This window comes from Paroedura picta, chromosome 3 (genome assembly GCF_049243985.1).
Source record: "Paroedura picta isolate Pp20150507F chromosome 3, Ppicta_v3.0, whole genome shotgun sequence".
NCBI classification, from domain to species: Eukaryota; Metazoa; Chordata; class Lepidosauria; order Squamata; family Gekkonidae; genus Paroedura; species Paroedura picta.
Genome location: NC_135371.1, coordinates 144,772,972 through 144,785,530, shown reverse-complemented (window position 1 = coordinate 144,785,530; position 12,559 = coordinate 144,772,972). Strand labels below are relative to the sequence as shown.

The 12,559-nt window shown below is 42.0% G+C and overlaps 1 protein-coding gene across 9 annotated transcripts in view; it reads left to right on the top strand.

Annotated features, from left to right (window-relative positions):
• Positions 1-12,559, top strand: part of CEP112 (centrosomal protein 112) — a 336,652-nt gene that overhangs the window by 79,134 nt on the left and 244,959 nt on the right. For all 9 annotated transcript variants that reach the window (XR_013229509.1, XM_077328382.1, XM_077328385.1 and 6 more), the window contains 4 exons: positions 525-654; positions 4,654-4,746; positions 7,233-7,292; positions 9,581-9,660. Coding sequence is in view for 8 of the 9 variants with exons in the window: in XM_077328382.1 (XP_077184497.1) it covers positions 525-654; positions 4,654-4,746; positions 7,233-7,292; positions 9,581-9,660 (363 nt within the window). In the remaining variant the exon portion in view is untranslated. The remainder of the gene's footprint in view (positions 1-524; positions 655-4,653; positions 4,747-7,232; positions 7,293-9,580; positions 9,661-12,559) is intronic.

Genomic DNA, 12,559 nt, shown 5'->3' with positions numbered 1-12,559 from the left:
AGTTGTGGGATCATCACCCTGACATGTCTTCAAATTTTGATTTGTTTACAGTGTGAGAAAGTGACTTGAAAGTAAACTGAAAGCTGTTAAACCATAGTAAAATCAGGATGAAAAAGAAGAGAGTTATCATAAAAAATAGCATTAAGCATTAAGCACCACTCCTGAGGCCTGCTCATGGTGGGTTACAAACGTCCAATAAGAAACCCATTAAAAACCCTATTAAAATCACACTAAAACAGATAATATTGCAAATTACCACCCCCTACCTGTCCCTACTTCTGAGGGGAGGAAGGAGGGTCAAGAGAACACAGGTTGCTGATTAACATCATTGATCTTCCTCACTGCCCCCAGCCTCAACCATAGACCTGGCAGCTCCATTTTGCAGGCCCTGCGGAATGCCAAAACAAACATTAAAAATGTAGACATGAATCGAAATCTGCACAAATTGTAAAACACTAAAAGGAAGTAGCAGAAATTCTATATAGATTATCTACAGATTATTTTGTCCCTTGCAATATTTGTAGATGCAGCTCACTTCAAAAAGAGAGAGAACGTATTATACAAAGTTGTGAGCAAAACATTCAACAGCTACAGAGCAAATATGATGCTGATCTAAATTTCATGAAACAGGATCATGCTCTTTCCGCAGCTAAGGTAAGTGTACTTACAGAGTCTGTAATTTAGAAATAGATCATCTCCTTTGCATGGAGAAGTTCCTAGATTCAGTCCTCAGCATCTCCAGTTGAAAGGGTCAGGTAATAGGTGATCTAAGTCCTTGGAGAGTCACTGCCAAGTGTCCTGGTCCTGGCGAGAGCTCAGGGGTCCATCTGGCCTAGCTTGTTGTCTGGCCCTCCCTTTTATGCAGGAACAAGGATGAAAATTGGCAGAGCTCCTGCCGAGCACAGCAGCGCTGCTGGTGAGCTTGGCCACCCTGTTCTGCACGGGCCTTTCAGCCCTCCTGCAGTTCTATAGCCTGTTTTAACAAAAAAAGAAGAAGGAATGGTAGTATCAACCTAGAACAACACAGGTACTTAAAGAGGTTGAAAAAAAAGAAAAGAAAAATCTTATATGTAGACTAGCTTCAAAACCCATTCCTAAGAACAGGCCTTGAAAGGGTCCCCTGCCCCTTGCCAGGCAGCTTAAGGTGGCCTTGGGCCGCAGCTCACAGCCAGATCAAGGCAGGCAGGTGGGGGCTGGGCAGCTCATTAGCAGGGCGGACAGAGCTCCTTAGTAGTCAGCTAGTCGGCTCCTTAGCAGTCCTTGACGAGCAGTCAGCAGGCCGGGAGGCCCTCATCAGCAGGCCCAGCCTAGCAGGCCAAGAGTACCATCAGTATCCCCTCTCCACTTGCTAAGGGGGAATGGGTAGTTGATTAGCCGCTCTTGCCAGGTAGTCATTAATATTGACATGTTAATTGGTTTTAATGTATTTTATGGGGTTTATACTGTTGTAACCCGCCACGAGCCGCAAGGGAGTGGCGGGAAATAAATTCAATAATAATAATAATAATAATAATAATAATAATAATAATAATAATAATAATAATAATAATAATAAAAAGAGGCCCTCGTTAGGAGGCCCTCCACCACGATCCTTTGCCCAGGGCCTCTCCCCTCACCTGCTTGCTGGCTCCAGGCACTGAGGTATCTGAGAGCAAAGAGGCTAGAGACCAGGGACGGAGGGCGGGAACTGCAGGGGTAGAGCCAATCAGGGCAAAGCTGGCTGCACCCTGATTGGCCCTATTCCAACTTGGACAGCCGGACATGTCCCACCCCCTAGGCCAGGGGTAGTCAAACTGCGGCCCTCCAGATGTCCATGGACTACAATTCCCATGAGCCCCTGCCAGTGTTTGCTGGAAGGGGCTCATGGGAATTGTAGTCCATGGACATCTGGAGGGCCGCAGTTTGACTACCCCTGGCCTAGGCTGTTTCATAAATATATAAAGGAATAACAATGGATGAGGACATATCACGTTCAATTCTCCAAATGCTAAATTATATTAAATCAAATCAAATAGTAAATATAAAAAACAATGCATTAGAAATTAACTTTTGCTACAGTCCCTTAGTGCAAAAAGTCTTTTTAAAAACAAATAACACTTGTACGCATAAAGATGTAAAACATTTACTAGCATCTATAACCTGGTACATTTATTAATGGCAACAAATACATCTACATCAAACATATTTCAGCTGTGAGACTTTCCTTGGTACTTTTTATTGTGGACAATGCACAGCATACCATTATTCTTCTTTTCTCATTCTGGACAGGAGGAAGTCTTTGTTGGGTGATTCTTATTGGTTGCTAGGGAGGCAATATCAAATTTGTTCTTCCCTTTCCCATTTTCCTAGGAGGCCCATCTTCCAGTTTTTCTCTTGTGTTCAGGGAGAGCAGTTGACTGCTGAGCTGTTAGGCTTCTAAATGATTTCTCTTCACCTCTCTTTTTGTCTTTCTCACTGATCCCAGTCTCACTCCTCTACCTAGTTCGACTTGAGTTTCTTTCCCTCTGGGGCTCATAGATGGCGGTAGATTAGATATCCATGACACTGGTGACAGCCATTTTAGAGCTCTGATGAAGTGGGCATGGCAGACAAAAATCAGAACAATGGATTTCTCTCTGAGATAGACCTGGATTCCCCAATATGGACTCTAGGTAGAGAGGCAATGGGTACAGTGCTTGCATGTGGGCTGTACTGAACATGGCATTTTTAAGGCAGGTGGCAAAAAGCAACATGAGTTGAAGAGCATTGCAGAGAATGAACAGGCCTGTAAAGACAGGCTGATTCCATTTGGTGGCCATTTTGAAATTTGGAAACACTGTTATCCTCATCCCAGTTTTCAAGGAAGGTTCCAAGGTAGAGCCATCCAACAACCTAATTAACCTTCTCGCCAGCTATATACTTCATACTTATCCCTCAAATTAGAGGAATGGACTTCCTCTAATAATAGTTTAGGGTGGGGGCAATTTGACTTCAAGAAGGGCGTTTCTTCTCAAAATCCTTTCTCTATCTTAGTGCATTTAGCCAAAAATACACTTACTTACTAGCAAGAGCCTCTTGTGGCGCAGAGTGGTAAGGCAGCGATATGCTGTCTGAAGCTGTCTGCCCATGAGGTTGGGAGTTCAATCCCAGCAGCCGGCTCAAGGTTGACTCAGCCTTCCATCCTTCCGAGGTCGGTAAAATGAGTACCCAGCTTGCTGGGGGGTAAACGGTAATGACTGGGGAAGGCACTGGCAAACCACCCCGTATTGAGTCTGCCATGAAAACGCTAGAGGGCGTCACCCTAAGGGTCAGACATGACTCGGTGCTTGCACAGGGGATACCTTTACCTTTACCTTTACCTTTACACTTACTTACTAGGGTTGTGCGCTTTGGATGCCAAAGTGCCCAACCCTACTACCTACCTAGAGTTAAATTGTATGTCACGTTTATAGATCTTTAAAAGAGATTTTGACACAATGCCTAGGAGAAAATTGTGGCAAAAATTGGAATGTACTTAAAATGATAAAAAGACTGCTTTGGCTTGCTGGGGAGATAAGGGAGATTTTACAGTGTGTTTTCATCTTCATAGAGGAGTCAAGCAAAGCTATATCTTGGCACCCTCACTTTTCAATCTATTCTTAAATGATCTTGCAACTGCTGTATCTTCAGAAGAATTTATCCTCCATATTCATCCTCAAATAGTGATGGCAGTAGGCAAGGTGTAGTGTCTGGGTGACGGGTTGACATGGACTGAGAGGTTGTCGAGAGGCACCTGGCTGCACTGGATGAAATAAAATCCCCATGGGCTGGATGGTTTTCACCTGTGAGTGTCCAAAGAATGTTCTGTAGAGCTTGCAGAACCTTTGTTCATTAACTTCAGGACCTCTTAGATTTTAAAGGAGGTGATTTAAAAGCAACTCAAGGACAATTTATTGATCCAAGGAAGTCAGCATGGATTTGTCTCCAACAGGTTCTGCCAGCCCAACCTGGTTTCCTTCTTTGAGTGAGTGATGACCTTACTGGATTGTGGAAACTCAGTTGATTGCCCCTTTAAAAACTTCTTTATTATCTTTGCTGTAACTGAGGTCAGACTCACTGATCTGTAGTGTCATATCCCATTTTTGAAGATGTCTTTATCTCCTCTCCCTGCGTATACAAATAAAACAATAGAACTTTGCAGAAAAAGAAGAGTTCTTATATGCCGCTTTTCTTTACCCAAAGGAGTCTCAAAGCGGCTTACATTCACCTGCCCTTTCCTCTTCCTTACAAAAGACACCCTGTGAGGTAGGTGAGGCTGAGAAAGCCCTGATATTACTGCTTGATCAAAACAGCTTTTATCAGTGCTGTGGCAAGCCCAAGGTCACCCGGCTGGTTGCATGTGGGAGAGCGTGGAATCAAACCTGGTTTGCCAAATTAGAAGCAGCTTAAAATTACTTTGCCTTCATGTCCCCACAACAGGCACCTTGTGAGGTAGGTGGGACTGAGAGTCTTTTGAGATAATTATGATGACTGGTCTAAGTACACTCAATAGACTTCATGTGAAGGAGAGAGGAATCAAACCCAGTTTTCCAGGTTAGAGATTATAGAGTGCACCCCATGTTGGTGGTCATGTTAGTATTTGTGCCAGAGCAATAATACATGACCAACATTCCTTTTCCCATTAAATCCCCACAGGCATCGGATGTGATTGAAGAATTAGAACAGTGTGTTTCTCAATTAAAACAACAGTTAGTAGAATCAGAATTTCAAAGGCAGCAACAGATAAGGGTGAGCACTGATTTTTTTCACTCATTAAAAATTATGATTCTTTAAACTTTTTTCTTGTTTATAAACCAAGTATGAGAGAGTATGGAGTTTTTGTAACACCTTTTGTAAATCATTCAATACCAGAAATTACAGAATGTGCTCTTTTTTCTTAGTAAACGCTTTAAAATTGGGGGCTATTTGTCTCATTTCCTTCCCTGTTAAACTGATATGAAAAGCATATATACCACTGGATTATGGATTAGCATACATTGAAGATGAAGGTAATTCTTGTATCTGTGTGAGTGTAGCTGTATTTATATAGCCTAGAACGTTAGCATAAACATGTCAAATTTGTGTTATTTTTCAGAGATATCTGTAATATTTACTGCCTTCTCCTTGCTTTCTAAATTATTCTTGGATCTTTATACTCTCTCAGACTCCCTAAAGTCAGATCATGGCATCTTTTTTGAGTAGTAAAATGCATCATATTCCCTTCCTGCTTATCCTTTGCTTCCTTTGAGGCAAGTATAAACTTTTATTTCAAGAGTTACAATGCTCTTTGAAAAATTTAATAAATCAAGTGGAGTCAGTTTCACATGGATTTTGCTCTTTGTTTTAAGTGTCCATATCTTTAACCCCTTGCACTGTTAAATATAAAGGTAAAGGGTAAGTGGGCGGAGAGTGGGCGGGGGGGGCATGAAGCCGTTCCCGATTGGTCCAAAGTCTGGACTGGCCCCATCCCTCCCAGACAGTGGCTCAGTAGGGAGGCAAAAAGCCCAATTGGCCCACAGTCTGGAAAGGACCCGCCCCCAGCCCGGCCAGAGGCAATCTGGAAGCATTGCTGCCAGTTTCCTGCTGGCTGATGAGAGGGCAATAGGTAGGTTGCACTTGCCGGGAACAGGGAGAGGAAAGGATGCCTTCCCTAACTCACGAAATGCCCTTGCCATGGGGAGGGGGGGGGTGAGGGCGGAGAGGAGCCAGCCTTCTGCAAGCTGGGAAAGCCTTGGAGAGCCATGCAAGTGGCCCATGAGGCTTTCCAGCCCCAGGAGGGCCCTTGCCAGGAGGGTGGGGAAGGGAAGCCATTTTACTGCCAAACAGAAGGGTGGAGGGGTATTGCTGGCATGGCCTGCCAAGCCTTTGGCAGGCTGTGCCAACATATCTGATTTTGAGGGGAGGCCCTTCGCTTTGAAGGGGAAATGGCTTTATGGCATGGAGCAGCATCGCCCAGTCAGTTTCCCAAATGCATGTTTGCCCAACCTGGATGGTGTTCAGCTATTAGTGGTTTGATCCACCAGGAACCTGAGCATGACCTTGGAGGCCCAGGTCACAAAAGTACCATGCCTGGTATTCTACCACTTTTGCCAAGCCAAACTACTAGTGCCTTACTTTGCCCGAGAATTCGTAACTATAGTGATCCATGCAATGGTCACCTCTAGGCTAGACTTCTGCAACTCGCTCTACTTAGGCCTGCCCTTAACTTTGATCTGGAAATGACAGGTGGTCCAGAACGCAGTGGCCAAAGTCCTCATGGCAACACCATGGAGCTATTATATCTGGCCCATTCCCCAACAATTGCACTGGTTATCAGTCGAATTCCACATCAGGCTTAAATTTTTGGTAATTATCTTCAAGGCCATACATGGTCTGGACCCAGTGTACCTGAGGGACTTCCTCTCTGCCTACGCCTCTCAAAGATCTCTGCGCTGTACCACCTCCAACTGGCTAGTGATCCCTGACCTTATTTGACCTCAACCAGGGCCATAGCCTTATCTGTTCTGGCCCCCACCAGGTGAGACAAGTTCCCAGAGGAGATCAGGGCCCTAATGGAACTAAAACAGTTCTGCAGGGACTGCCAAAGGAAGCTTCTCAACCAGGCATTTGGTTGAGGTCAACCGAAGCTAAACAACGTTGATTGGGCCCCTGAACCTCCCTCCCCTGAACCCAGGTTGATTGTTTGCTGATCAATCATGGTCTTGTTAGATTGTTACTGGTAGAATGTTATTTTCTCGGTTTAGTGCTATTATTTTTACTGTTAACTTTATTAGATATAATCACAGAGTTCAATGTATTGTTCTTTGTTACATACCATGTAAACCTACCTGAGTCTTAGGGAAGGGTGGTATATAAATGTAATCAATCAATAATTTGAGCAGTCGGAAATGCACTGGAAGTGCTTGTGTCATTGCTTTGTTCAAATGTAACTAATACTAGATTAAGCTCTAAATGTAATTGCTTCTTCATATTCTCAGGGGATGCTAGAGTGTACTGCTCTGACTTGTGATTGTAAGTGTAGACAACTGTGAGCCCATCTTTCTTCCTCTCCTGGAGGAGTTTTTAAAATCTTCTAATTATAAAGCTGATGGGCTAAAAATAACTTTCCAAGATTCTCCTTGATTATCACATAGATGATAACTGGCTCCAAGATTTAAAGAGAGCTTTATGATAATTCTAGAAGTTTTTCTTCAAACTGATGATCACTTATTAATGAGAATCTCCTTTTTTTTCAGGACCAAGAGCAGACATTTCTACAGGAGAAAATTAATTTAGAGAGATCTCATGAAAGCAAGGTAATAAAGAGAAGTGTCATTTTCATCTCTAGAGATGGACACGAACTGTTTCATGACCTATCAAAATTTAGTTCCTAAATAAAACGGTTTGGTTATGAATTTCACAGAATCATAGAGTTGGAAAGGGCCATACAGGCCATCTAGTTCAACCCCCTGCTCAATGCAGGATCAGCCCTAAGCATCCTTAAGCATCCAAGAAAAGTGTGTATCCAACCTTTGCTTGAAGACTGCCAGTGAGGGGGAGCTCACCACCTCCTTAGGCAGCATATTCCACTGCTGAACTACTCTGTGAAATTTTTTTCCTGATACCTAGCCTAGATCGTTGTACTTGTAGTTTAAACACATTACTTTTAAATACTTAAAGAGGGCTATCATATCCCCTCTCAACCCCCTTTTCTCCAGGCTGAACTTTCCCCAGTCCCTCAACCTATCTTCACAGGACTTGGTCCCTTGGCCCCAGAACATCCTCGTCGCTCTCCTCTGTACCCTTTCAATTTTATCGACGTCCTTCTTGAAGTGAGGCCTCCAGAACTGCACACAGTACTCCAAGTGTGGTCTGACCAGTGCCGTATACAAGGGGACTATGACATCTTGTGATTTTGATGTGATGCCTCTGTTGATACAGCCCAAAATGGCATTTGCCTTTTTTACCGCTGCATCACACTGCCTGCTCATGTTTAGTTTACAATCCACAAGTACCCCAGGGTCTCATTCACACACAGTGTTACCTGGAAGCGTATCCCCCATCCAGTAGGCATGCTTTTCATTTTTCTCACCCAGATGCAGAATTTTACCCTTATCTTTATTATTTATTGCATCTTGTTCTCATTTGCCCATTTTTCCATTGTGTTCAGATCTCGTTGAACTCTGTCTCTGTCTTCTGGAGTATTTGCCAGTCCTCCCAATTTGGTGTCATCTGCAAACTTGATGAGTAGTCCCTCCACCCCCTCATCTAGATCATTAATAAATATGTTAAAAAGTACCGGGCCGAGCCCCGAACCCTGAGGTACCCCGCTACTCACCTCCCTCCAGTCTGATGAAACACCATTGACAACAACTCTTTGACAACAACTCTTTGAGTGCGATTCTCTAACCCTATCCACCTAACTATCTGAAAATCCAGCTTGCAGTCCTTCAATATATCCATCAGATAATGGGGAACCTTATCAAAAGATTTACTAAAATCCAATTAAACGACATCAACTGAATTTCCACGATCCAGCAAATCTGTTACTTTGTCAAAAAAGGAAACCAGGTTGATCTGACAGGACCAATTTGTGGTGTGGTAGAATGGCTCCCTCAGCATTCTGCAAACACAGAGATGATCTCCTCTTTCTGCCCTCCAAAGTTGGATTTGATTGGAAGGGTCAAAATACAGATGCCCCCAAAATGGTGCCCCCAGGGAAGTGGTTTCTGGGAAAATGACAGGAGCAAGAGGCTCAGAACGCATAGAATGGATGTTGTGCAAGCTAGAGACTTCTCTTCCAAATTTTAATATTAGTCAATATTTCACAATTTATTACTATATTATCATCATTCCATTACTGTCATTATTAGTACTTTTTGTTGTTATTTCCTCACCCATGATCAAAGATCCATCTTTCTGGCATTTCCAACATTATAATTTTTGTCTATTTTTTCAATATTCTTCGGCATGATATATCATCTACAAAATTTTATTACAGTTTACTCTTAATGTCTGATTGACTGAACTTTCTCCCGTAGTTGTTGCCATTGTGACATGGGTATTTGCTATCTGAAATTATGCATCCATATGATCATACATTTTATTTCACTTGTTCTTCTGTCTCAAATTGAAGAAGTAACATATAGCCATCATAGCAGATAATTTTTTTGCTAAGTAATTATCAATCCAAACTTCTTCGCTCATCCTATAGTAGTATAGAAGTCTCGCTCATCCTATAGTGATGCATATGATTTTTCCTACCTAAATGCAGAACTTTACATTTATCATTATTGAAATTCATTTTAACCCAGTTTTCATCAAGAGGGGGAACTTGCCCAATGAATCCATCATTATTTCAACAATGCAAGTTCATTAAATTGTTCTAAACCTCAAAATAATCATAGTAATGATCTTGTTGCTGCTAAAGATACTGAGTAATTACTTGAGTAAATCTTAGTTATGAAGTACCTTCTTCCAATTCCTTCTCTGCTGCAAAACCACACTGGTAAAAATATCTTTTTAGCTGGGTTATCAGGCCTTGAAATTATTGTTTCTTGCTCTGCTGCATTTCTCACCCCCCATTTTTTTTTTTAAACATCAGGTCAATGGATTACAGAAGGATTTTGATAAAGAGAGAGCAGATTCTCATAAGATAATACGAAGATTGGAAGATATTCTGAGGTATGTAATATGTCTTTTTTTTCTTGGAGCATCTTTGAAGAAATCTTGCTTCATTTTTGTTGATGCTGTAGCCACTTCTATATCCAGTTGTGTGAATTTGTCTGAGATTTGCTTTAAGTTCTGTGCTGTAATTTTATCTATGAAGATTTGGTTGAGATTTCTCAACTTGGAAAATTTAGTAGATTATCTCACATGTATATCAAGTAATGGCCTGTCACTACATATATGAACCCTGTATTTGCCCATTCATCCTTTTCTCAGTTCCTTGTAGTGTCAAAGTCAAGTGGGGACCTACAACTCATACACTGCTCCTCTAAAACCAACATTGTATATTTACTTCAAACTGTGTTTTGTAATCTTACTTTGGAAGATAACTTGAATTTGAACAGAATAACCAAAATGCTTGGCTCTGAACCATTAGCTCGGCAGTGGCTGGTCTCATACGATTTAGGGTTGTGAAGATTTAATACCATCATGTTAAGCCTAGTTTGGTCTCCAAGCTGGACCCAACGCAGCTGGGAGAGCAGTCGTGTTATATATGCCCTTCATTGAATCCCTGTGAGGACTTGAGCTGCTGCATTTTGGACCCATTGGAGTTTCTGTAGGAGTCTCAAGGGCAGCCCTGCATACAGCAAGTTGCAGACGTCTAATCTATAGCTGACTGTTACATGGGCCACATCTAGTGGCAGCCATGGCGATATTAGGGTTCTCACCATTTGTTGTTGGCCCTACCTACCAGGCAAGTTTCCACCTGAACCTCATTCTCAGCACAGAATTGAATGTGGATTCAATCATGGCTAATGCCGTGCCATGGTCAGGCCACTATGTTCTGAAGACCCGGCTAAGGTTGCCACCTTCAGTTGGGTGCCAAGTAGATTTCAGCTCCCCTGCGGAGAATTATGAATCCATTTGGATTTCTGAATGCTCTGTGGGACCCAATGCCTACCTGCAGTTCTGTAGATGAACTGGTCAGTGACTGGCATTACATAATGTTGGCTGCTATTAATGAGATAGCTCCCAGATTTCCTTTCTGGCCCTATCTCAAGTAGGCCTCCAATTATACCAAGGAGCTCCGCAGGAAGAAACAGAAACAGACGCCTGCATGTGTGCACGCTGACACCCACCCCTGCCTCCCACGGCACAGCGCTCACTGCGCTGGGAGAGATCGTCGGCTTTGGGCACCTAAGCGCCCAACCCTAGTTGGAAGGGACCAAGTGAGGAAGCACACTTACCCAGCCTGCACGGATTGAGACTAGCAGTAGCCTACTCCGCCAGAAACTTGGGTGTGATCCTCACTGTCTTCCTCTCCATGGAGGCACAGATCACAACAATAGTGCGACAGGTCTTCTACCACCTATACAAACCCAATTTAATAGCGCCTTAGTTGGCCCCAGAACACCTAGAAACAGTGATCCATGCACTGGTCACCTCTAGACTGGACTGCTGCAACTCACTTTGTGCAGGCCTACACTTATCCTTGATCCAGAAACTACAACTGGTTCAGAATGCCGCGGCCAGGATCCTCATGAATACATCATGGAGATCCCACATCTGGCCTGTACTTTAACAACTCAGCTGGTTCCCAATTTAATACTAGATTAGACTTAAGGTCTTGATAATTACCTTCATACACACTCTGAGCCCAGTGTACCAGAGTATATGTCTATGATGTTCCATGTAATACTCCATGACATTTCATATAATCCGCCCTGGGCCGTATTGGAAGTCAGTATAAACATCTAAGTTAGTTTGGTTTTCTTCTAAGGGGCATCTGCTCTCCTGATTTTCCTGTGAGGCTGTAAAAAAGAAGTATTTTGGTGATTATCTGGTCTGAAGGATATATGTACATAGGTTTAATATAGTGGCTTTTCATGGCGTTTTAATGTGTTCATCTCCTCACTTTACCAATTTCAGAGACCTTTCATCCAGTACAGAATTATTCCTCATCTACTTTTATAAAATAGTTCTGTATTGTTTATTGTTACTCAAAGTACGTATTCATAGTAGAACAATTGATTCTTGTAAGCACAATGTTGTTCCTGACAATCTCTTGCACTGATTCTGTGCAGCAACATTCGGAAAGCCTTAGTTAGCAATATTCATACTGTAGTTTACATGGTTTTTAAATTGACTGTATGGTGTATAAATATTTAAATAATTAAAATATTGAAACAATTAAAATATTGAGTCATGATTAAGACTATCGAAAATTAAAGCAAATGCTGGCAGGGGTTCATGGGAATTGTAGTCCATAAACATCTGGAGGACCACAGGTTGACTACCCCTGTTCTATATAACTGCATTTCAGACTCTTAAAATCAGTATTTCAATATTGGACATTAATAATCAATGATACAAGATAATAATCTTTGAAAATACAAGTCACATTGCCCTTTCAGACTTTGTTAGTGTCAGAATTGATGTATTGACAGTTTTCAGTAAAATGTCTTGAAAAGATCCCTGTGGATGTGTGTGATATTTTCATATTTTTATCTATATACAGGGTATTAAGTGACACTGTTTCTATCCTAGAGGATCTGGTGTATTGCAAAGCATTTTAAAGTACATTTTAACTGTGTTTTAATGTTATTAAAGAAACCATTCTGTGCAGTACAATAAAGGTATCCCTTGCTTTAATCAGAACGTTGAAGAGATGGTAACTTTCATGAGATCCCTTCTGTGTGTTGAAATATTTCCCAGTTCAGTGAGACCAAGTGAAAAATAATATCTGTTTTTTTTTTCTCCATTGAACTTGTTACTCTCATCTTCAAAGTATTACCGAAGGGAGTTTGGCATAACTGTGGACATGAAATTGAATCCTGAATAGTATTTTAAATGGAGAGGGTTAAAGCTTTTCTTTTACATGAGCGCACATGTTCTTTCATTTGATACCTGAACT